At 35.0% G+C, this 26,266-nt stretch overlaps 1 protein-coding gene and 1 non-coding gene across 6 annotated transcripts in view; both read left to right on the forward strand.

The window, feature by feature from the left end:
- GCFC2 (GC-rich sequence DNA-binding factor 2) overlaps window positions 1-26,266 on the forward strand; it is a 74,780-nt gene that overhangs the window by 41,730 nt on the left and 6,784 nt on the right. For 2 of the 5 annotated variants that reach the window (XM_060027450.1, XM_060027451.1), the window contains exons 6-14: window positions 4,143-4,329; window positions 6,771-6,894; window positions 7,891-7,972; window positions 8,446-8,558; window positions 9,320-9,519; window positions 11,218-11,368; window positions 17,163-17,287; window positions 23,306-23,382; window positions 24,856-24,922. In XM_060027450.1, the coding sequence (XP_059883433.1) occupies window positions 4,143-4,329; window positions 6,771-6,894; window positions 7,891-7,972; window positions 8,446-8,558; window positions 9,320-9,519; window positions 11,218-11,368; window positions 17,163-17,287; window positions 23,306-23,382; window positions 24,856-24,922 (1,126 nt within the window). Of the gene's footprint in view, window positions 1-2,989; window positions 3,097-4,142; window positions 4,330-6,770; window positions 6,895-7,890; window positions 7,973-8,445; window positions 8,559-9,319; window positions 9,520-11,217; window positions 11,369-17,162; window positions 17,288-23,305; window positions 23,383-24,855; window positions 24,923-26,266 lie in introns of those variants that run through there. The other 3 variants (XM_060027452.1, XM_060027453.1, XM_060027454.1) reach the window with 3 other exon arrangements.
- Window positions 20,931-21,034, forward strand: LOC132435689 (U6 spliceosomal RNA). Its single transcript, XR_009521632.1, has one exon. It is a non-coding gene; the product is annotated as a U6 spliceosomal RNA (small nuclear RNA).

The following is a 26,266-nucleotide window of genomic DNA, read 5'->3' on the forward strand; positions in this document are numbered from 1 at the left end:
TATGAAAAATACAGAAATTGACTGGTATTGTCAAAGATATAGAGAAAAGGGAACTCTTATACACTGTTGGTGGGAATGTAAAATGATCAGTTGCTATGGAGAACAATTTCTGAAAAAGTTAAAAATAGAATTACCATATGATCCAGCAATCCAACTTTTGGATATATAGCCAAAAGAATTCAAAAGAAAACAGTTCAAGAGATATTTGCACATTACAGCCTTATTTACAATAGCTTGGAGGTAGAAGCAACTTAAATGTCCATCAGCAGATGAATGGGTAAAGAAAATGTGGTATTTACACACAGTGGAGTATTTATTATCAGTGGTAAAAAAAAAGAAATCCTGTCATGCCACAACATGGATGAACCTTGAGGACTAAGTGAAATAAACCAGTTACAAAAAGATAAATACTGCATGATTCTACTTATATGAGGTATCTAAAGTAGTCATACTCTTAGGAACTGAAAGTAGAATCATGGTTGCCAAGGGTGGGGGGAGATGGGGAGTTGTTGATCAGTGGGTATAGAATTTCAGTTCTGCAAGATGAAAAAGTTCTAAAGATCTGTTATACAACGATGTGCATATCGTTAATACTACTGTAATATACTTTAATGGTTAAGTGTAAATTTTGTTATATGTTTTTGACTACAATAAAAAATAAGTATATTAGTAATATTTTGTTCGTCGATACAGTTAGTATATCATGATTTATTTAAGTATTTGTGTTGGACATTGACATTTTGATTTCTAAATGTGTCTTATTATAAATAATGCTACAGATGTTCATTATGAACGTTTTGTTCCTATAAGTCACTTAAACTGTTATTTTTTTTTTATAAATTTATTTATTTATTTTTGTCTGTGTTGGGTTTTCATTGTGGTGCACGGGCTTCTCATTGTGGTGACTTCTCTTGTTGCGGAGCACAGACTCTAGGCGCATAGGCTCAGTAGTTGTGGCTCACGGGCTCTAGAGTGCAGGCTCAATAGTTGTGGTGCACAGGCTCAGTTGCTCCGCAGTATGTGGGATCTTCCTGGACCAGGGCTCAAACCCATGTCCCCTGCATTGGCAGGCGATTCTTAACCACTGTGCCACCAGGGAAGTCCCAAAATGGTTATATTATTTCTTAAGATAAGTTTCCGGGGAAAGTTAACTGCAGCAAAAGTTAGACATATTTTTATGGTTCTTGATACAAAGCACAGCTTTGTAAAGCACAGCTAACCATTCATTATCTATTGCTATTAATAGTTATCTCTTAAATAGTATTAATCTCACATTTATAAATGGTATTTTTTGTTAAAAATAAGGCAAACCCCGTAATAGGTTGTTTTGTTTTAAATATTTATATATTTTCTGTTTTACTACTTAGGATCTAGTGTGCATCTTTAGATATATGAAAGAATAAATATGACAGTAAAAGTCTAATTAGTCCTTACAACATTTAATACAAGGAGAGAGCTTGGTTCTCCTGCCACCAAAGCAAGTATTCTTAAAGAACATTTTCATTGCTTTTTTTTTTTATACCTGGGAATTTTTTTCTAATACCTTCAAATAGGTTCAGAATTTTCTCCCCCTGTATCTTTTGTATAAATCAGGTTTGCAGTAGCTTCATTCCTTGATCACATTGCAACTAAAATATGTTGGTCATGGTTTATTTAAATAGTTTAATGCAGAAAAGGACCTTTTGTAACATTTTATTGTGAAATATATGAAAATTTTAGATGTACCATTTTTTAGATTTCAGGTTATCTCTGTTTTCTAGGAGGTTGGCAAACTACCAGCCTACTGCCCATTTTTCTATATAAGGTTTTATTGAAACATAGCCATGCTTGTGCAGTGTATTATCTGTAGCTGATTTTGTGCTACAACATAAAATTGAGGAGTTACAACAGCAACCATCGAGCTTCCAAAGCCTAAAATGTTTACTATCTGGCCCTTTACCAAAAAAGTTTGCCAGCCTCTGTTCTAGGTCATTGTTTTTCAGTAGTGATGTTAAATGATGAGATTATCTTGATTAAAGATGATTTTTGTAATGTTTTCACTATCATTTACTCTCCTTCTGATACAGAGCTAGAATTATAGATAGATTGCATCTAGAATCACATATAACTCAGAACCTTTTTTTTTGAGACTGTGTTTGAGAGAGTTGTCTTGCATGAGTAATAGAACAGAAAAAAATAGCAGACCACTGATATAGATTAGCATTTCACTTTATCCAGATAAATGTTATTTTTAACTTTAGTGTACTTTATTTTTTTAATTAACGGGGTTCTTTATTTTAAAAGAAAACATATTTTATGGTTTAAAGACAAAAGTCAAAAAACAGTACAAAAGCTTATACAGAGAAAAGGAAGTCATCTTCCCCAGAGGAAACCATTTCTACCAGTTTATGTTTCCTTGCAGAAGTAATATATATGTATGTCTGTATAAGCACATACGTACTTATATATTGCCCCATTTTTAATACAAAATTGAAGCACACTTATATACCCTGTTCCATACCTTGTTTTTCCATATATGTACTTACACATTTACTGCTGTAACTGGTAATACTACACTTAAAGCATCTTGTTAATAATGCTTGCTGTACATTATTATCTTGATTTATTTCTTAACTGCCTCTATTTTTTATATAAAGCAAGGAAAGACTTTCAGAGACAAATGCAGTAGTCATTATTCAAGGGAAACTTGAAAAGAGGACATTTGGCCTAAGCAAGTGCTTACTAATAGTTTTCATTTTAGAGGAGGTTAGCAGAAGTTTAGTTTTTTTTAATTGTTTGATTCAAGTCCAAATACTATGAATTTGTTATTTCATTTAGTTAATTCTCTAATTCTAATGTGCTCACAGTGTCGAATATTAGTGTAAAACACATTCTAGATTTTTTGTGTGTTTCTTATTCCTCCATTGGCATGTATATGTAAGGGGTAAGTGAATTTTAAAAGATAAGCAGATGTTGAATTGTATTTGAGAGTTTTTTTATGTTATATCAGTTGATACATGTGATGTTCACAAGAGCTGAAGGAAACTGGGCTTCCTGAACATCAACAGAGCAGTATAGGGTTTACAGCAACAACAGAGGGAATGAAATGCACCCACCTCACGGAACATCAAATTCTAATGACAAAACAGAAACCATTGTGAGTCACGAAACAGATAAATTATTACCAAAATAATTTATAAATTTTAATATTAAAGTAATATTTAATGTTAATTAATTTATTAATATTTATTAATTTAATATTAATTAATATTTAGATGTTATTGAAATTTTAATTTTTAATATTAGATTTAATATTAAATATTTTGATGTTGATATTAAATATTTCAATTTTAATATTAAATATTTTAATAATTATAATACTTATAATATTATAAATTACCAAATCATAACATGCTCAAATGGTTTTTTTTTTAATGCTTGGCTTATTTATTTATTTATTTATTTTTAGCTGTGTTGGGTCTTTGTTTCTGTGTGAGGGCTTTCTCTAGTTGTGGCAAGCAGGGGCCACTCTTCATCGCAGTGAGCGGGCCTCTCACTATTGCAGCCTCTCTTGTTGCGGAGCACAGGCTCCAGAAGCGCAGACTCAGTAGTTGTGGCTCATGGGCCTAGTTGCTCCGCGGCATGTGGGATCTTCCCAGACCAGGGCCCGAACCCGTGTCCCCTGCATTAGCAGGCAGATTCTCAACCACTGAGCCACCAGGGAAGCCCTCAAATGGTTTTAATACCAGCTCAGATACCCATATTGCAAGGAAGACCACAGACTGATTTAACAGTAACTCCACCTGGACTCCTGTGTTTCAAATATAAAACCACTGATTATTGCAGGAACTCACCTTGTTTATAAAATCTGATCAATCCACACTTACTAACTTCTCCTCTAAGACTAACTTATGATTAGCTCCAGCACCTAAAAACCTTTAAGTGTCCTTTCCTACCTTTCCCTTTGAAACCTCTTTTATCCTGGTGTTTTCCTTTGCTCTACAAGTCTTATAAACCCAGGTTTATATGATTGTCAGTTTCCTTGGTGGTCTTTGTAAGGTAGATTTGAAAAATTTTTTCATTAGACCGCTATTTACTATATTAGAAATAAAAGTTTGTAATATAAAACGATTTTTATTTATTTTTATTTTATATTTATTTAGATTAACATTACTACAGGATACTCACCGCTCTCACCTGAGGGAATATGAAAAATACATACAAGATGTCAAGAGCTCAAAGAGTACCATCCAGAACCTAGAGAATTCATCAAATCAAGTTCTAAATTTTAAATTCTATAAAAGCATGAAAGTTTATGTGGAGAATTTAATTGACTGTCTTGATAAAAAGGTACATGTCTATAAATATGTAATCATTTCCTTTTTATGGAGAAATTCCCTTACAATGTGATTTTTTTTAAGTCTAAATCCCATAAAGAAATATTTCATCTAGGACTCTTCCTACACATTTTTGACATACTGGAGTATTAAGTATTCCCTCAATGTTGGACAGTTAGGTGTAGTTTGTAATCATTTTGCAACTTATAAATAGCAGTATAAATTTTTAAAATTCCATTTGTTTAAGAAAAGTTCCTAGAAAGTAAATTATTAAGTGAAAGGGTCTAAATATTTTTAAGGCTTACGAAACATTGCTAAATTATCCCCCAGAAAGGTTGTATCAGTTTCTAGTTTACTACATTAAAAAATGGTTTTTGTTTTTACATATTTATTTTGATCTCAAACAAACCCTTTGTTTTGTTAATGTAGTTTTTCTTCTTTTGAATTATTTGTGTCCTTTGCACTGCTATCTTCTTGGTTTATATGGAGGTTTTTTGTAGGGTTTTTTTCCTTTTTTCTTTTTCCAGTATATGGTGAACAGTTCTTTATTGCTTAAAAATTTTAGTGCTTTATCCTATTTGATGTAGGTAAACATTCCAATTTGCCTTGTCTTTTGATTTTGTTTGCAATGGTTTTTTCACATTAGATGTGTTTTTTTGTTTTTAATTTTTTTTATTGAAGTATAGTTGATTTACAACGTGTTAGTTTCTGGTATACGGCAAAGTGATTCGGTTATGTATATGTATGTTCTTTTTCATATTCTTCTCCATTATGGTTTATTACAGGATATTGAATATAGTTCCCCGTGATGTACAGTCGGACCTGGTTGTTTATTTTATATATAGTAGTTTGTATCCACTAATCCCAAACTCCTAATTTATCCCTCCCCCACCCCCTTTCTCCTTTCATAACCATAAATTTGTTTTCTGTGTCTATGACACAGAAATATGTTTTCTGTGTCTGTTTCTGTTTTGTAAATAAGTTCATTTGTGTCATATTTTAGATTCTGCATATAAGTGATATCATTTAGTATTTGTCTTTCTCTTTCTGACTTATTTAGTGTGATAATCTCTAGGTCCATCCATGTTGCTGCAAATGGCATTATTTCATTCTTTTTTATGGCTGAGTAGTATCCCATTGTGTGTGTGTGTGTGTGTGTGTGTGTGTGTGTGTGTGCGCGCGCGCGCGTGTGCGTGTGTACACCACATCTTCCTTATTATCCATTCATCTGTCAGTGGACATTTAGGTTCTTTCCATGTCTTGGCTATTGTAAATAATGCTGCTGTGAACATTGGTGTGCATGTATCTTTTCGAATTAGAGTTTTCTCCAGATGCATGCCCAGGAGTGGGATTGCAAGATCATACGGCAGCTCTATTTTTAGTTTTTTAAGGAATCCCCATACTGTTTTCCATAATGGCTGCACCAGTTTACATTCCCACCAGCAGTGTAGCAGGGTTCCCTTTTCTCCACACCCTCTCCAGCATTTGTTACATGTAGACTTTTTGATGTTGGCCATTGTGACCAGTGTGAGGTGATACCTCATCGTAGTTTTGATTTGCATTTCTCTAGTAATTAGCAATGACATCAGATGTTTTGAAATTTTTGTGTTAATCAGATTTATGAATCATTCTTTTCCATTATAATTTCTGATTTTGTTTATACATACTAAGTCCTTACACTGGGGTCTTAAGTTGTCCTTTTTTTAAAGTAGACTAATCATTTTAAAAATATACTCTACTTTCTGCATTACTTTTAATTTACTTTTAAAATATTACCAAGTAATTGTATTTTCTCCCCTATTGTTTTAAGTTGACTACCTTTAATATCACTTGGTAGTTACTTTTCTGAAGTATCTATTACAATGTAACTTTCTTCATTCATCCTTGAAGAATTACACTGTCAAAGGCTTGAATCCATAGCATTAGCTATGGAACATCATTGGAGTGGGGGGATTGTTGCCCAAGAAATATAAAAATGCCGGTTTCAACTAATCACTCAATTCTGCTTGACAGCTTTCTTACTTGTCTGGTTAGGTCTCTTCCGTTCTCTGTTTTTTTAAATTTTACCAGTTTCCTCAAGTGTTCCCTACAGTCTGCCTCCCGTCAGTCTGTGAAAAATAGCTGCAGTCATTATTTCCTCCTCCTCTTTTGCTCAAAAAAGAATCCTTCTTATCTATCCACTCTTACCATGTTCCTGACTCCAGCCCATTAGGTTTTATTATTTATGATATTTATAGCTGTTTTAATACAGTAAGTTGATTTTCTAGTTTTATTAGTATTAAAAGTATTGGAAGCTAGGTCTGTTCCTCACAGTGTTCTTTTAATTGAGATGAGATGGTATAAAAAATGTTTCTGTATATGAGAATTGAGCATGTAATATGCTTATATATAAATATTATTTTTTATAATTCATTAAGGATGACCCACAAAATGTTACTTATATATGTATTTCAGATTATCAACATCCAAGAAATAGAATCAGCCATGCATGCACTCCTTGTAAAACAAGCCATGATCTTTATGAAACGCAGGCAAGATGAATTAAAACATGAATCAGCGTATTTACAACAGTTATCACGTTAGTGTTTTTCATGTTCAATGTGATTTTTAATTCATTAAGCTAAATTATCAGCTAAAAGATAAAAATATTTTTATTCCTGTATAAAAAATGTTTTTTGAGTATTTTCCCACTAACCTTTCACCTACCCCCTTCCAAAACTCCCAAACCATTTAAGCTAGGGCTTCAAAATGTCTTAAATGCAGTCTAAAACTAAAAAATGAATATTATAACTTCTAATCACTTAGTATTTGAAACAAAATATTTATAGGACCATTTAATGACTGTTTGGAGATGACTTGAAATAAATATATAGACTGTGTCAGAAATATAACTTTATAAATTTTCCATAGCCCGTCCACAGATTGTTTGTGGAGGTTAAAGAAGTTCTGGTGGGTTCAGCATAGAATCATCTGTAAGATCTCATTATATTAATAAAAGATTTGGATGCTTCCCTTTAGTTCTCACACTGGTTTTGTATTTTCAGAGATGTCTTCCATTGGTTAAGGTGCTGTCAGGGTATAGTGAAAGAAATGGGACCATAGCATCAAGTAGATGATAAAAGCAAAATCAGAATGACTCAAATACATGACATTCAGTTGGTCATAAATTACGGTACATGCTAAAATAGGAAATAATATGAATGACGTATTGGTAATGCAAATGTTTCTAGCATTTGACTATAGGGACAGAAAAAAAACTGGTGAAAACTGCTGAAAAAGAATACTAGGGAAAGAAACTTTATATTAAATTTTGTTACTGTTCTCAAGTGCTGAACTATATTCACCAGACAAGGTATATTTTCTTAGACTAGCAAACTCAATGACTGTTAATATTGTGATAGGGTAACATTGCAATTTCATTGCATGATGAAATACGCAATTTAAGCATATTCTATTTGTGTGTGTTTATATATACAGATATGTATATATACCTAAGATATAACTTGTTTTCAAAGTGTTTCACTGTATTTCTTTTAAGAATTTGCAGTATGAAATTAATTTTATTCATTAACAGGCAAAGCTGAGACGTCAACAAATAGAAGCTTGGCTATAGATGAAAAAACTCAATGGATTTTAGAAGAGATTGAATCTCGAAGGTAACTATATAAAGACTTAAAGCATCATTGAGCAAGTATTTTTTACTGCTTAAATACAATTAACCATATAGTATAAATAACCATAACCTAGCATATTAATTTGTGAGGATGATATAAAACCAAAATTTATGGTTTAAAGATGCACTGGTATATTTGGATCAGTCAGAAGGAATGGGTAAAATGGCATTTATCAGGCTGGGAATGGCTCATACCTAAGAAGCCGGTCCTAATTACATTGTTACCTGCTCTTCCAAATCTGGGTAGGCTATGGGAATGTCTTACAGGAAAAAAGAGGGAGAACCAATTCAGATTAATGAAGCTAAAATGTCAAAAATATTAACATAAAATTGCATGCAAATGTGATGGTTTATTTCTGGGTATTTTAAGTAAATGATGACTTTTTGTTTTAAAGCATTTCTTTTCAACAGGAGCTATTTGTTTTTTATTTATTTTTGGTTTATTGCAAAATATAGGGCACAAAGAAGACAAGCAAGGGTTCTTTCTGGGAATTGTACTCATCAGGAAGGAACGTCTAGTGATGATGAACTACCTTCAGCAGACATGATGGACTTCCAAAAAAGCCAAGGTCAGTTATCAAGTTTCTAATGTGTCTTGAAGTATTGAAATGATGGAAAATGCTTTGCTGTGATTGCCCTTAATTATTTAAGCTATGTAAAATAGTTGGTAAAATTCAGGAAAAAAGGAATACATTTTTTTTTCCATATAAGACTTGTCCTTTCCTCTGAAAAAATGGATAAAATGGAGGAGCATGATGAGTATTCCTTTTCATCTCCTGTTATAAAGGAACCATGAACATTTTTGGCTTCATTTCTCTACTGCATACTTTCTATATTATAATTTTTAATTTAAAATAATTGAATTTAGTAAAGCCCAGTTTTAGCATTATAAGAAGGTAAAATATGTATAGTTGAGTGTGGGCTTTACAGTCAACCAGATGAGTTCAAAGAGGGGATCTAGTCTGTGTGATCATTGGCAGATTCCTTGACTTCACTATATCTGATATTGTTGTTTGTTTGCTTGTTCTTTGTCTGTAAATAGGTAGGCTAGAAACACCTACCTTATAGGAAACATAGTTATGATGATGAAATGAGGTAATGTATTTATAATGTTTTGGCATATAGCAGGGGCTCAATAAATGGCAGACTTTATTAGTGTCAATTGTTACTAAAGTGTTTTTTTAATAAAACCTAATTTATATGTTAACGTCAAAGGATAGTTTTCAGCTCAGTTGATTACATAAGTTATATATAACTATGTTTATAGGAAACAAACTTCAAGATCACAAACTTAAAATGCATAATATACAGAGACTCATTTTCTTCACAGGTGACATTTTACGGGATCATAAGAAGATTTTTGAAGACGTACACGATGATTTTTGTAATATCCAGAATATTTTATTGAAATTTCAACAATGGCGAGAAAAGTTTCCTGATTCTTATTATGAAGCTTTCATTAGTTTATGCATTCCGAAGCTTTTAAATCCCCTAATACGATTTCAGTTGATTGATTGGAATCCTCTTAAGGTACATAAGCTTAACATGTGAAAAAAATCATCCTGATCACATTTAGTTACTTAAATCCTCTAGTTATCAGGTTAACTATAAAGTACCATTCCTTTAGAGTTGGAATTGATAATTTGTGCTTTGGAGTAATAGTCTGCACTCATCTTTTCTTGGTTCTCACTCTGTTTTTAAGGCTGAGTGACACTTAACATCAGTAAAGGAAACACTTTTTCTTTTAAATCTTCTTCTATGATAAGTTTAAGATCACTCAAAAAAGTAAAGGTAGTATTAGACCTTAAGAATTTTAGAGTCTGTTTGAGTGAAATTCAAAATAGGTACCAAGAGTTCTGAAGTTGGAGATGACATAATGGGAATACTTGGCTAGGAAAGCTACAATGAAGATGAGGAATTTAAATGAGGATTTGAAGGATATATAGAATTTAAACAGGAAGACAGAGGAAGGAAAAGGTATTTTATGAAGGTACATAGGGAGAAATATTAGTTTAGTAGAGACTGCATAGATCCTAAATTAAGAGATATGAACTTGTTTTGATAGATAATGGGAGGCGTGACATGATGAAGGTAATGTTTTAGGAAGCCCTGAGCAACAGGCTAACTTGGAGGCTAGGGAGAAAAAGTTGAAGGTCTATACTGAAAGGCTATTGCTGTAGCCCAAGTGCAGGGTGAAGAATTCCTCACGTGGGGTGATAGTGACAAAGGGAAGAGAAAGAAAGTGTTGATTACAAGTGGCGTTATGAAGTAAGAATCAGTAAAATACTGAGAATAAACCTAACACAACATATCAGAAAGATGACCTCAAGATTTGGAGTCTGAGTTATTAGTACAATGGTAGTTCCATTCATAAAAATGGTGACTTTTCAGACAGGAAAACGGTTTTGATGGAAGTTTTACTTTATAGACAATGAAATGATGATGGGACATCCATGTGGATATGCCTGTTATGCAAACAGAAATGAGAAAATGAAACTCTAGGAAGAAAGGAGAGTTGAAAATAAAGATTTAACAAAGTAAAGGATGGATCCTTGTCGTTTTATCTTCCTTGCTCTAGTCATGCATGCCTTTAGGCTCTGTGTTAGGGCCATGCAGTGTTCATAGTTTAGGAGCCAAGCTTATCCCTAAGAAAGTGGTAGATAGTTGGTCGGAAAGCAGCCTAGTTGTTAACCACTCCAGCTGAACTGAGTAGTCTGTTACATCTAGCAAAGATCTGTTCATTCAGTTATTCAACAAATAATAATTGGCCGTCTGCTGTTTGTTTAATAATAAGCTAAACCACCTGCAAAGTATATATTTGTGATATTTGTGCCAGTGAGACTCGAGAGAGCCAGAAGTGAATTTTGCGTGAGCTAAGTGTATTTTTATAAATAAATTACGTGGCTATTTTAACTGCTGTTGTTATAAATGTATACTTTGCTCCTAACAGTACCTGCCATGTAGTAGGCTCTGAACACATAGTGGACATTTCTGGATATGAATGAATGCATGAAACGCAGTGTTCTGTCCTACTGCCTAGACATCATGTCTTAGTCATGTCATCCTGCCTAGCCTTGGTGGTCTAGTACTGTATACATTGGGTTAAAATATGGAATTATTCTCCTTTGATCCTTAGAGAAGCTCTGGTAATTACTGAAAAAGTTAACTATTTAAAAATAAACTAATGTTTAAGAATTTATTTATAACTTAGATAATTTTATTTATAAGTTTGATTCCATAGGTTTAAAACAGATGCCATGGTTCACATCTATAGAAGAATTTATAGATAGCAGTATGGAAGATTCAAAGAAGGAAGATAGTTCTGATAAGAAAATCTTGTCTACTGTCATCAGCAAAACAATTATTCCTCGACTTACAGGTACTGTTTTGTAATCTTGATAAAATTAAATTGTTCTTTGGCAAAGTGTGAGATCATTAATTTCTGTTAACAGTCACAAATTTTTTTGGACGTTTTTGAACACAGCAACTGTAATATGCAGTAAAAAGCAATAGATGTTATAATTTAAGCTGATTAAAAAATGCTTGTTTGTGCAAGTGATTGGCTATCAAACTCCTGATACTTTTGGATCTTTAGTATTTGTGACATTAGCGTTACTTTTATTTTTATTTTTTTAATTAATTAATTTTATTTTAGACTGCGTTGGGTCTTCATTGCTGCACGCAGGCTTTTCTCTAGTTGGTGGCGAGCGGGCTGTAGAGTGCAGACTCAGTAGTTGTGGCACACGGGCTTAGTTGCTCTGCGGCATGTGGGATCTTCCCGGACCAGGGTTCAAACCCATGTCCCCTGCATTGGCAGGTGGATTCTTAACCACTGCACCACCAGGGAAGCCCTAGCATTACTTTCATTAGTTACTTTTTTGTAAGTCATTTATTAGGGGCACACTTTCATCACTACTACATGTATTTCTTTCTTTCTCGTAACTTCTCCCCTATGTTTCTTTTTTTTTTTTAATTTTTATTGGAGTATGGTTGATGTACAATGTTGTGTTAGTTTCAGATGTACAGCAAAGTGAATCAGTTATACATATCCACTCTCTTTTTGGATTCTTTTCCCATATAGGCCATCACAGAGTATTGAGTAGCGTTCCCTGTGCTATACAGTAGGTCCTTATTAGTTATCAATTTTATATATAGTAGTATGTACATGTCAATCCCAATTTCTTGATTTACCCCTCCCCCCATCCCCTGGTAACCATAAGTGTGTTTTCCATATCCATGACTCTACTTCTATTTTATAAATAAATTCATTTGTACCCTTATTTTTAGATTCCACATATAAGCGATAACATGTGATATTTGTCTTTGTCTGACTTACTTCACCCAGTATGGCAGTCTCTGGGTCCGTCCATGTTGCTGCAGATGGCATTATTTGTTCTTCTTTATGGCTGAGTAATATTCTATTGTATATATGTACCACATCTTCTTTATACATTCCTCTGTTATGGACATTCAGGTTGCTTCCATATCCTGGCTATTGAAAACAGTGCTGCAGTGAACATTGGGGTGCATGTATCATTTTGAATTATGGTTTTCTCCAGGTATTTGCCCAGGAGTGAGATTGCTGGGTCTTATGGTAGTTCTATTTTTAGTTTTTTAAGGGACCTCCCATACTGTTCTCCATAGTGGCTGTACCAATTCACATCCCCATCAACGGTGTAGGAGGGTTCCCTTTTCTCCACACCCCCTCCAGCACTTACTGTTTGTGGACTTTTTGTTGATTGCCATTCTGACCGGTGTGAGGTTATACCCCATTGTAGTTTTGATTTGCATTTCTCTAATAATTAGTGATGTTGAGCAGCTTTTCATGTGCTTTTTGGCCATCTGTATGTCTTCTTCTTCGGAGAAATGCCTATGCAGATCTTCTGCCCATTTTTTGATTGGGTTATTTGTTTTTTTGATATTGAGCTGCATGAGCTGTTTGTATGTTTTGGAGATTAATCCCTTGTTGGTTCCTTCATTTGCAAATATCTTCTCCCATTCTGAGCCTTGTCTCTTTGTTTTGTTTATGGTTTCCTTTGCTGTACAAAAGATTTCAAGTTTAGGGAATTCCCTGGCAGTCCAGTGGTTAGGACTCCATGTTCTCACTTCTGATGTCCTGGGTTTGATCCCTGGTTGGGGAACTGAAATCCCACAAGCCATGTGGCGTGGCCCAAAAAAAGATTTTAAGTTTAATTAGATCCCATTTGTTTATTTTTGTTTTTATTTTCACTGGGAGGTGGATCAAAAAAGATCTTGCTGAAATTTATGTTAGAGACTGTTCTGCCTATGTTTTCCTCTAAGAGTTTTATAGTGGCTGGCCTTACATTTAGGTCTTTAACCCATTTTGAGTTTATTTTTGTGTATTGTGTTTCTTCTTTCTTTAAAAAACATTACTACATTTCCCTCACATCTGCCACCAGCACTCAGAAGCCCTTGGGCATTGATGCTTGTGCTTCAGTCTGAAGACTTGTTTTATCTGAAATTGTACTTGATAAGGCTCTGTTCCACCATGTCACTGAGAATGAATTCTGACAGCAAAGTCTGCAGAACTCTTAAAAGATGAAGCAACTTACTTTATAGTGCTTCTCAGCCAACTTGACTATACTTTAAAGATTTTTTTTCATATAACTTGTAGTGCAATCATGGGTATCTTAGAAAGATAGTACTTTTAACTATTTGCTTTTAGCTATTAAGCACTATTAATGATAGCATAGAATATATGTGCCTCATTTAAGTACTCATCTGGAAACTCCAAATATTTCACTTACAATTAAACAGTTCCTCAAATAAGTAGCATTATGAGAAATTAATACTGTATATTTATTCTCAAGTCCTATCCTGGACCTTCTTCATGAGCTCCCTGGGTAATCCCTGGCATACTCTTCTCTAGTGCCATCTATATCTGTGTTGCTCAGTATGGTAACCACTAGCAATATGTAGCTATTAAAATATAAATTTCAAATTAGTAAAATTAAAATTCAGTTCTCAGTCACACTAGACACATTTTAAACCTTCAGTAGCCATATATCACTCATGGCTATCATATTAAATAGTGCAGATGTAAGATGTTTTTTTCCATCATCACAGAAAGTTCTTTTGGATGGTACTATTCTGCTTCATTTTAAATCAAAAAGAACTGGAAGAACAAGTCCAGATGTCTTCTTAGAGCACCAGATCTCTCTTATCAAAGTATCTTCTGCGTACATCTACTTGACAACTTAAACTCCACATGCAAAATCATACTTGCCATCTTTGCTGCAGACCTGCTCCTCTTATATTCCTTGTCTGGAAAATGGTACCTCCATCTACCCACATATTCAAACCAGAACTTTCAAGTCATCCACTCCTCCCTTTTTCTTACCTCCTTATATAAGCAATTGCCAAGTCTGGTTTTTTTTTCCTTTTTCTAACCCATTTTCTATACAAAAACCATGGTGATCTATCTAAAGTATGTCTGATTCTGTCATACCTCACGTAAAACACTTTAATTATTCTTAACTGTCTTTAGGATGAAGTCTAAACTCTTTAACATGCTTTCTAGGCCTTTCAGGATTTTGTCTCTGTTTAGTAGTGCTTTAGCCCCATCTCCTGCCATGCTCGGTTCCTTCTTCCCCTCATTTCCACCTCTACTGGACTTAAGCTATATTCTTCTTGGCCTTTATACCTTCTGCCATCCATCCACTTGACAAATCCCCTAACTCTACCTCTTTCATCTAGCTAATTTCTCCTCATCTTTCAGAACTCAGTATGGACATTACTTCTAGGAACTGGATTAGGCATACCTTTCAGGGTTCCTGTGGCACTCTGAACTCATACTTAGGGTGGCATCTATGCATTAAATTATAATTGCTTACCTAAATGTTTGTATTTGCCATTAGCCAGAATTGTTCAGAGGCAGTTACCTAGTCTTACTTATTGCTTTGTTTCCTGTCGTTAATGTTAGGCGCATAGTAGGCTCTCAGTATTAGTTGACCAAATATTTCTAAGATTATTACAAGCCTAACCTTCTAGATGCCTGAGAAATCACTGTTTTATATTTGACCTGGGATGTTTCTTTTTAACCTATTTACATTTTTAAAAGTTATTTAGGGCTTCCCTGGTGGCGCAGTGGTTGAGAGTCCGCCTGCCAATGCAGGGGACACGGGTTCGTGCCCCGGTCTGGGAAAGATCCCACATGCCGCGGAGCAGCTGGGCCCGTGAGCCATGGCCGTTGAGCCTGCGCGTCTGGAACCTGTGCTCTGCAACAGGAGAGGCCACAACAGTGAGAGGCCCGCGTACCGCAAAGAAAAATTTAAAAAGTTATTTAACATGTATTTTACAAGGGTCAAGCACAGTTGTTACTTCAGTGTATACAACAATGAACAAAATAATAATCCCTGCTCTCATGGAGCTTACATTCCATGAAGAAGACAAAGGATAATAAGATAAATAAATAAAATCTAGAGTATGTGGGTTAAAAGGGCCAAGGAGAAAAATAAAGTAAGGGAAAGAGATACAAATTATGAAAGAGTAGTGCAATTTAAAATAGGCTGGCCAGGGAAAGCTTTCCTGGGAAGGTCACAAATGAGCAGATTCCAAAAGGAAGTAAAGAAGTGGGCCATGTGAATATCTGAGGTAACAGCATCCAAGGCAGCAGAAACAGCAAGTACAAAGGCCCTGAGGCAGGAGCTAGCCTGATTTGCTTGAAAAACAGCACATAAGCCAGGGTAACTTTAGTAGAGTGAGCAAGGGGGAGACTAAGAAGAGGTGAGCAGGATGACTGGCTGTGTCATATGGGGCCTTATAATCATTTGTAAGGACTTTTACTTAAGTGAAAGAGTGAGAAGCAGTTGGAGAGTTTAGAGCAGAGAAGTGACGAGATCTGCCTTAACATTTTAACAGAATTACTCTGGTTATTGTGTTGAGAATGAACTGTAGGCAGCCCAGTTAGGAAACTTTTGCAGTAATCCAAGCAACAGATGATAGTAGCTTAGGCTTGAGTGTTAAAAGTGGAGGTGGCTGGAAAGTGGTTGAATTCTGTATAAAGTATAAATATAAATAGGAAAGAGAAGGTAAGTGACCAGAGTCCTGAGGTACTCCAGCATTTAGAAAGTCAACAAGATGACAAACAGACAGTAAAGGAGACCAGAGAGGTAGGTGGGAAACGGGAGTAGTATCCTGGAAGCCAAGTAAAGAAAAGTGTTGCAATTGTTGCTGATAAATCAGATGGGGAGTAGAATCAACCATTAGATTTTACAAATGTGAAGGTTATCTGTGACTTAGTAAGAGTAGTTTAGGAGAATAGTTGGAGGTAAGGCCTAACTGAAGTGAATTCAGGAGTTTGAGGAGAGAAAATGGAGATAGGAAGTTTTTTAAGTAATTTTGTTATAAAATGAAGCAAAGAAGTAAAACAGCACTGGAGGGGAAAGTAGGGTCAAGAGAGGGATTATTTTTAATACAAGAGAAATAATTGTAGACTGATAGAAAAGATCCAGTGGAAATGAGAGGGCAGAATTCCGGGAACAGGATCTTCAAGAAAGCCAAAGGGGTTGGGGTCTTTGTACAAATAAAGTGTTGGCCTTGGCAAGGAGTGTAGTGCTTCGTCCATAGGAACAGGAGACAAGTTAGAGTTTATGAGCACAGGTGCTTGTAGTTGTGTACATGCTGTAGGAGGACCTTGTGGAGCTTCTCTTCGGATTGATTCTATTTTTCTCATCAAATGGGGAAGTAATCAGCTGAGAGTGAGAGCAAGTGTGGAGAAAAGAAAACATAAGAAGTAGTCATCTGGAAGAGTCCATTAACTGAGAGCAAGGAGAAAGGATAAGGCAGGAAATAATTGTCTAGGCCAGAGGGAAGGAGAATGGGCCAGGGAAACAGAATGTGATTGCTGGGCAGCAGTAAGGTCTCACTGGAGTTTCATGGTGATCAATTTAAAGTGTATTTTTTTCCAGCCATGTTTTAGCTGCATGGTTGCAGGCACAGATGCTGTGACAAGGTGATTTAACTAGGGTTGCAGTTGAGCCAGACTGCAACAACAGAGAGTGTATGCAAATACATAATGGTACTGATTGTCATGGATTTTAAACCATATAAGGAGGGAAGTAGTGTTTGCTGAAGGCCTCAATTGTTTATATGTGACAAGCAAAGCTCAGTCTAGTAACTAAATTGTGCACCACCAAAAATTTTTGTTTCAGACTTTGTAGAATTCATTTGGGATCCCTTGTCAACCTCACAGACAACAAATTTAATAACACAGAGCAGAATGATTTTTGAAGAACATTCCACTTGTGAAAATGAAGTTATTAGTAAAGGCAAACAGGTAATAATTTCTAGAATTATGAATTTCTTGATATATTTGTAAATCAATAAAATTTATTATAAATCTTTGTTTACGGAAGATGCAGACGTAATTATCGGAAAAATATTTAGGATTGACCATTCTTTGCTCTTTATAATTACTAAGATGAAAGAATACACCTTGATATTTCTGAACACTCTTACAGGAATGGTAATGCTTATAAAAGGATACACATACATTCAATAAGATCCAGATTATTACTTTCATTCTTATTAGCTTATTTCTCTCTGTTCAGTGGTCTGATTTGTGTTCTCATGGCCCAGCCAGCTGTCTTTCAGGTTTGTGAATATACATTGGCCCTGCAGAGACGAAAAGGCATAAATATATTAGTGCAAATTCATTCCTTCTAAAAGAAAAAAATACTAATTACCTTTTTTTTTTGGCAAAAGTGTAGTAGTATTATGACCTTACTTTAACAATGATTTTAAAACTAGGCTAACATTCATTATACTAACTAGTTTTCTATAATCTGCCAAAGTTGAGAACAGTAATCTCTTTGAGGATTCAAGCTTCAATAGGATAGATTCTCATCTTAGCATAATTTAGAATTGAGTTTCACTGAACATAAGACATAAAGAGGAAGGAACTTTTTAGAGGCTCTTTTGAGAGTGTTGAATCTTACTCTTATTGTAGTACTCTTTTTTATAATTCTGTTTGTTGATAATATTGTATACTCATGCAGTTAAATAAGTAAACCAATTTTACGTTGAATTTTAAGAGAATTAAGAGAGAGATTGACAGACTGGAGGGTACCCAGAGTGGAATAACCAAGATGGTTGAAAAAGCAAGGAGACGTGTCATATTCATATTCTGAACACCAGTAAGTTTTAGCACTTGAAATTGCTGTCATGAAGGAGGGAAGTTGTAAGAAATAAGAGGGAGAATAGGGATACCAGCATGATTCTGCCTTTAAGAAGCATGTTATCTTAGAGGAAACAAGATGTACATAAACTGTTATTTCAAATAGGAAGTAAGTGGGAGTGACCAGGAGCACTTGTTTATCTAACTCCTGCTATGTACTAGGCACTCTGTTAGGTCTTATTCTTGTATCATCCCACTTAGTCCCAGCAATCCTATTAACAACGGTGATAGCTTAATCTTACAGTTGAAGAATCTGAATCTTGAAAAGTTGTTCACAGTAAAGCCTTGAGTCAGAACTAGGATTTGTACCTTGGTTATTAGTCTTTAAAGCCCAGGCTCATCTCACTGACCACATTGCCTCCCCATGAGTGGCCCAGATAAAGGGCTATGAACCTCAAAAGAGAGGCAGGAGAGAGAATTTACTTTCTGCAGTGAAAGAATTTTTGTTAGATGTGGCATTTGAGCAGGGACCTGAAGGAAGGAATAGGATTTGAACAGTAGCAACTGATGGAGAAAGGGCATTTTCCACTTACCCCCAACAGGATAAAAACATGTGAAAATCATGCAGGAATTAGAGAGATTCAACTAAAAAGAAGATGTGCATAGAGATAGTGTTTATATTTGAAGAAGGAATAGATTTATTCTGTGTTGTTATAAAGCATAGAACCAAGATTAGTAGGTTAGAGCTACAAGGAAGCAGCTATATAGTCCTGTATTTGCTCTCTATGTGGGATTATTTAACTATGGCCCAAATGTAAATAGTGCTTTGCCATTTTTTAAACACTTTCACATTTTCTCATTTGATCCTCGCAACCTTGTAAAATGTGTTGACTTTAATTGCATTTTACAGGTGAAGGAGCTGGGGCCCAGAGTTCCAAGTCACTTTTAAAAGATTAAAGTGGCAGGCCCAGCACTTTGTAACCACTAAAGTCTTTCAGTGGTATTATGGATTCACTCATGAAGTCTTTATACTGGTAATTTTAATTCTGGAAGCCATCCCACTCTGAATGTTGAAAATGGGGTCTTTGCATTCGTAGGAGACTAGAACTACATCAGGACTTTCAACTTTGGCACTCTTGGCATTTGGAACAGATAGTTCTTTGTGGGAGGCTGTCCTATGCATTAAGATCCCCTGGTCTCTACTCACTAGATGCCAGTAGCACTTCCCCGTCTTGACAACCAAAAATATCTCTAGACTTTAAATATTCTGAGGCATGGCAAAATTATCCCTACTTGAGAGTCAGTGTACTACGTAATATTCCAGGTTAGTAACACAGTTTGCCAGTGATTTGTTTCAGTGATATTTAAGAATTGAAGAGAATGAGAAAGGTTCCAGAAGAACAAGTCAGACAGCATAGTTCCTGATTTTGAAGTGAAAAACAAATGATTCTGTAAACTAATGTCTGGTGAGAATAGTTTTGATTCTGGTTAATGTTCTAAAATAGATTATTACAGAGATGGATTACGAGCACTTAAAATAAGAAAGCAGTGTTTACTGTAATCTTTCATTGATGGGGTTCCTAAATACAAACAACTGTTTATCAAAGCATATTCTTCCATATTATCTCAGTTACTTTCACTGATAAATAAGGTACTGTACAGGTACAGTAGATAATGTATTTAAATATGTTAAGATTTTCTTATGGATCAAATGGGAAAAGATATGGTATAGTCAGATATACAGAAAACTGGTAGAGTATACCTAAAGAATAGTGACCCATAGGGCCAGAATCTTCTCAGCTTTGTCCTGTTCAGTATTTTTATTGAACTGGATGAAGATGTAAAATACATGCTAATAAAATTTCTCAATGGCAGAAAGCTAGGAATTCTGTCATAGATCTATGGATAAAAGAATTAGAATCCAAAAGAATTTCAAAATACTGAGAAAATGGACTGACTCTCAAAACATAAAATGTAAAAGGAATATACATATGTCCTACCATTGTGTTCAAAAATTCAACTGCATAAATACAAGATGGGAGAGGCAAGCTTTGAAGCAACCATAGGTAACAGAGAGGGATTATAATCAACCGTAAACCCAATATGAGTCAACAGTGTCACTTGAGTAGCAGAAAGACTAATGGGAGTTCATCCTACTAGGTGTCTGCTCTTTTGAGTAAAAATGTTGTATGTGCTTTCCTCACAAGTAAGACTTCCCTGGGTATTTTGCATTTAATTTTAGGTTAAAGTATATTAAATGGAGAGTGTCTAAGATGGTATGGGAAAGAGAAAATGTAGAAAAGTGAGATATCAATCTTAAACCTGAAGAGTTTTCATAGGGAAGGATGATTAGATTTGCTCTGCATGATCCTGAGAAGTAACCGGGACCAACGTATGGAAGGTGTAGTAGGGGAGAGAAGTTTGTTTCTCATTAACTGAAATCTAATAGTCAAAAGATGCCCGAAGTTATGCACAGCCTCAGGGGATAGTGCATAGGTTGGTTGACCGGTTAGTGGAAATGTGAAAGTGACATCAGATGAATGCTTAGATAGATTGGTAGTTTTCAAATTTCTTTTTCTATCCACAGAAACTTTTCAAATAAAGTCTTACACATCCCTGTACACAGACACACACAAAAGTAATGCTGCTCTTGCTGTGGTGAGCACCTACTCTCATTCTCCCCTGAGGGCCTCAACATCTGCCCATGCCACCCAGGATTATCACTATGGATATGCAGAGCATCATAAAAACTACTAGCCAGAGCTTTTAAGTGCCTTTTCAGAGCTGTTTTAGAGTCTATACAGTGCTCACTTCGGCAACACACATACTAAAATTGGAATGATACACAGATTAGGATGGCCCCTGTGCAAGGGTGACACACAGATTCATGAAGCATCCCGTATTTTTATCATGTGTGTGAAACTTTTGAAAATTGTAAAGCATTGTAGAATTTAAAGAACCTTTCAATAAGAAAATAAAAATAATAAAAATAAAGTCTGTGTACAGAAGTGTCTGTAGTTGTTAAAACTTTACGCTTTAGAGAACTTTGTTTTTCCACCAAAGATATTTTACTACTTGGAAAAGTTAATGAGCTCCAAGTTATAAAATATGTGAATTTAAGTTTTCTTTTGTTTTAAACAATTATTTAGAAATAATGGCAAACTTACAGAAAACTCTCATGATTAAAAATAGCATATTCATAGGCCTTTTACCCAGATTGACTTGTCGTTAATATTTTGCCCCATTTGCATTAGTGTTTGCTCTCCCATTAGATATACACACACACACACAATTTTTTTTCTCCTGAACACTTTGAGAGTAAGTTGCATATTTGCTAAGGATAGTCTGTTACATAACCATAGTACAGTTAGCAATTTCAGTAAATTTAACAGTACTTAATCTACCATCCATATTCTACTTCTGTCATTTGACTCAATAAAGTCCTTTATAGCATTTTTTAGAGAACTATTTTTAAGAAACAAAAATTAATATGGAAATATTTATCAAGGCTGAGATTCAAAATCATTTACATTAAATGGAAAAAAATCAAAGCATAATTGTATTTTAAAAGAATTCAAGAGGGCTTCCCTGGTGGCGCAGTGGTTGAGAGTCCGCCTGCCGATGCAGGGGACACAGGTTCGTGCCCCAGTCCGGGAAGATCCCACATACCGCGGAGCGGCTGGGCCCGTGAGCCATGGCCGCTGAGCCTGCACGTCCAGAGCCTGTGCTCCGCAACGGGAGAGGCCACAACAGTGAGAGGCCCGCGTACCGCAAAAAAAAAAAAAAAAAAAAGAATTCAAAATGTTTGAGAGAGTAAAAGAAAATTGAGTTTTTGTTTTTAATGTTAATATTGATATGCAGCCATTTGAGGAATATGTTACAGATATTTAAGTGAAAAGAGAAACAGGACTTCAGTTAGATACACCTTTTATGAAAAAATATATTTGGTTGAATTCTACATTTATGAGTAACTTGCTTAGTATAGGGTATATGACAGCTTAATTTGTGCTACACACATTGTCACTGACTTAAAAAAATAACTTTCCCTCTAATATGTAGTATGCCGTTTCCATTTTTCAAATATGGATTCCTTTTTTAAGTGTAAGACCAGTATCTTATTACAGAAATTTTTATCCTAGTATAAAGACTGATACCGCTGTAGGATATTTTCAGCCTACCTTTTATTTCAGAATTTTAATACTAATGGACATGTACACTTGTATCCTACTTCTTCCACTTAAATATTAAACATTTAAATTTGCATGTTACTACAGTCTTCGTAAACTTTAGCTAAACATTTCATGCACTGGATGGACATAACATGATGTCCTTAAAAGTTCCCATGATTCAATGTTTTGGTTATGTTCAATTTTTGATATACAAACAATAAAATGAATTTGCCAAAGTGAATATACTATGTCAAAGGATATTGACAAACCAGTGAAGAAACCATATTTATAAAGCATCTACAAATCAATAAGAGATAGAACCTAATTTAAATTAAAAAAAAAAACATATGTAGACAAGCATCTTAATTGGATACTTTGCAAAGGGACATATCCAAATGGTAAATAAGAATATGAGAAGATGCTTAACACCAGATTACTCAATAGGAAAATAAAAATTAAAACATAATAAAATATGACTACATACTCACCAGAATTGCAAGTATTTAAAAACCCTAAAAATACCAGGATTTAGTAAGGGTGTAGAGAAACAGGATTTCTCATACATGGCTAGTGGGAATATAAATGGCATACCACTATTTCAGAAAACAATTTGGCATTCTGTACAAAGTTGAACATATAAACATGAACTGTATTCCAGCAGTTCTATCTCTACATATGCCCATTAGAATTGTATGCCCATGCATACTAAAAGACATGTTCTACAAGAACTTTTATAGCAACATGATTCATAGTAACCCCTAAACTGAAGACCATCTAAATAAATGTTCCATCATGCAACAGAATATTGTGCTGCAGTGAAAAGGCACCAACTACTGCAACATGCAACACCATGGATGAACGAAGTTCTCTTGTACCTAGTTGATAGTTATTTTAACACCTAAGTCTGTGAGTGTGTACAAATTTGCACTATTCTGTTAAAATTGCTTCTTTTGGTAAACACATTTCTACCTATAACTATCAGTGATGCTTTTAAATTTTTTAAAAATAGGATTTACTTAAACCCATTGTTTCAAGAATGAAGAAGGCAATAGATGATGATGTTTTTATTCCTCTATATCCAGAGAGGTAAGAGTTGCTAATTTCTAGATTTTATGAAATAGTTACTCCTGTAATACAGATTCATTTAAGAATGTAATGTAGAAGACACTAAATGTATTAAGTGTTTACAAAACACACATAACCTATTAGGATGCAAATTGAGATTTCAACAAATATTTTTCAGTCACCTTTTATATTGCCGTGTATGATGTCTGGCACTTGGACATAGGTTTTAGGGGGGATTTTTGGTTGGGGGTGGTGGTTAATGATATTCCTAAGAACATGACAGTTGGCATGGCAGAGTGCTTAGAACCACAGATTCTGGAGCCCAGATTCACCATTACTAGATATTTGACCTTGGGCCTTTCTGTGCATCAGTGTCCTTGTATATAAAATTGGGCATTACATTAATGCCTACCTCACAGGACATTGTGAAGATGAAGAGAGTGCTCAGAACAATGCCTGACATGGAAAGCCCAGCATAAGGCCTGGAACATCACTGAGGGGCCAGAAACTGCATCTTTGAATTCTGTATTTACCTTTAAATGATCAAACAAGTAGTATTTGATGCATATTCTTACATTTGTTAAGAAGGCATCAGTTATAGTAATGGATCATGAACTGAAGCTGTAGAGTACTTACAGGATGGAAGAGCTGTATGGAAAGAAAAGAAAGGAACTTCTAAGCTTGCTAGTTAATGTGAATCCTGAAGAGATGCCTGCATGTAAAAATTCCCCCCCAGTAAGGTTTGTAATATTTTAGATAAGTAATATAGTCCCATGGTTAAAAAGTATGAATGTGTATTTTTAAACTTTATGTTTAAAAGGAAAAGTCTTAACTCCCTCCCATTCCTGACCTCCATCCACCCAGTTTTTGACCTTCCTTCTCTGTACACATACATGCATGCAAGAATGCCCAATGTTGGTAATTTTTTTTACCTTTTCAGAATTTCTTTATGCAATTAGAATTAAATACTTATAGAATCTTAATACTTATAATGCAATTAGAATTAATCTTATTTTCCTCTCCTTTTTTATATATTTACTTATAAAGTAAGTATATTGTAGTCATAACCATTGTTTTGTACCTTACTTTTTTGACTTAGTACATCTTTGAGATCTTTTTATGACATCACATAAGTTGTTTCCTCAGTCTTTTTTAAGCTGCACAATATGCCATTATATAGATGTACTGTAATTGACGAGAATGTAAGCAGTAAACCAGTACTAACAATGTTGGGAATAATTTTACGGACATATTATTCTGTACATGTGGAAATGTATCTACAGAAGGCATTCTCAGACATGGATTTATTGAGTCAAAGTGTGCATGCATTTGTAATTTTAGTAGATATCACCAGAGCACCTCCTTTTATATTCTGTTAAGGCTTAGTTTGGTTGATTTTAAAAAAACAAAACCATTCAGGTTTTTAAACTCTGTTTCTGAAAGAAGAACAGTCATTTGCATTTTCTTCTTTCTCTTTCTTTTGCTTCAAATTAGTGCTGTAGAAAACAGAATGTCACCACATTCAAAGTTCCAAGAAAGACAGTTCTGGTCAGGTCTAAAGGTAAGCAGAAAACGGCAGAAATAAAAATAATTGTTTTTATTTTTTAAAAAGTTTACTATAGAGTGAAGATCAGCAAAATTCTGTAAAGGACCAGACAGTAAATATTTTAGGCTTTGTAGGTCATATGGTCTCTGTTGAACTGTTCAGCTCCGCCACTGTAGTACAAACAGTCATAGACAATATGTAAACAAATGAGCGCATGTCTTTGGTTCAGTAAGCTTTACTGTCATTTAAAATTATAAAAACCATTCTTGGGACTTCCCTGGCAGTCCAGTGGTTAAGACTCCACGCTCCCAATGCAGGGGCCTGGGGGTTTGATCCCTGGTCAGGGAACTAGATCTCCCATGCTGCAACTAAGAGTCCGCATGCCACAACCTAAAGAGCCCACGTGCCACAGTCCCGCATGCTGCAATGAAGATCCCTCATGCCGCAACTAAGACCTGACGCAGCCAAATAAATAAATACTTTAATACATGCATAAATAAATAAATAAACATTCTTAGTTCACCAACTCTACGAAAACAGGCAGTAAGCTGTATTTATATCACAAGCCATAGTTGTCTCACCCCTAGTCTAAATGATACAGGATGAAGTTGGTGCTAAGTCAGTGGCAAAGGAAGGTAAGGAAAAGATGGATTCAAAAGATATTAATTACGTATGAAGAATGTAGGGTGTTAGTCAAGTTTTTGACTTTGGCAACCTGGTAACTTATGATGACATTCTTTGAGGGCTTGGAGGGGTTACAGGAAGAAGAAAAGGTTTGGGAGGAGAGATAAGATCTGTTTTGGACATAGTGAATTTAATATCTATGGGACAAATGGAGGCAATTGGATATATGATTCTGAATTGCAGGGGACAGATCTGAGCTGGAGATTTGGGAGTCAACCACATATAGGCAATATTTGGAGGCATGGTCATGAATGACAACCTCTGAGGAGATTGCGTGAAGCATGAGAAGAAGGCTAAGGATAGACCCTTAGGAGATACTGAGATAAGAGGTGGGCAGAGAAAGTGGAGTCTTCAGAGAGGCCTTAAGAATGAGTTGTGAAACTAAGAATGATCATAAGAGAGTGGCATCAGGGAAACTAAGTGAAGGGCCTTCAAGAACGAAGACAGAGCGTTAATGCCACTGAAGAGAATTAGAAAGAAGACAAATTTTTTTACTGGATTTGATGATGATAAGGTAGTGGGTGACCTCAGCAAGAACAATTTTGATAGGGTGAATCAATACTTGTCATGTGGTTGAGTCAGGGAAAAGGCTTTTCAAGAAGAGGGAGCAACATCAAAAATGACATTGTGAAAAGGCATTGCATATTAGTACAATTGGATGTAGTTTAGCACCTA

The sequence above is a fragment of the Delphinus delphis genome, chromosome 12 (genome assembly GCF_949987515.2).
Source record: "Delphinus delphis chromosome 12, mDelDel1.2, whole genome shotgun sequence".
Lineage (NCBI taxonomy): Eukaryota > Metazoa > Chordata > Mammalia > Artiodactyla > Delphinidae > Delphinus > Delphinus delphis.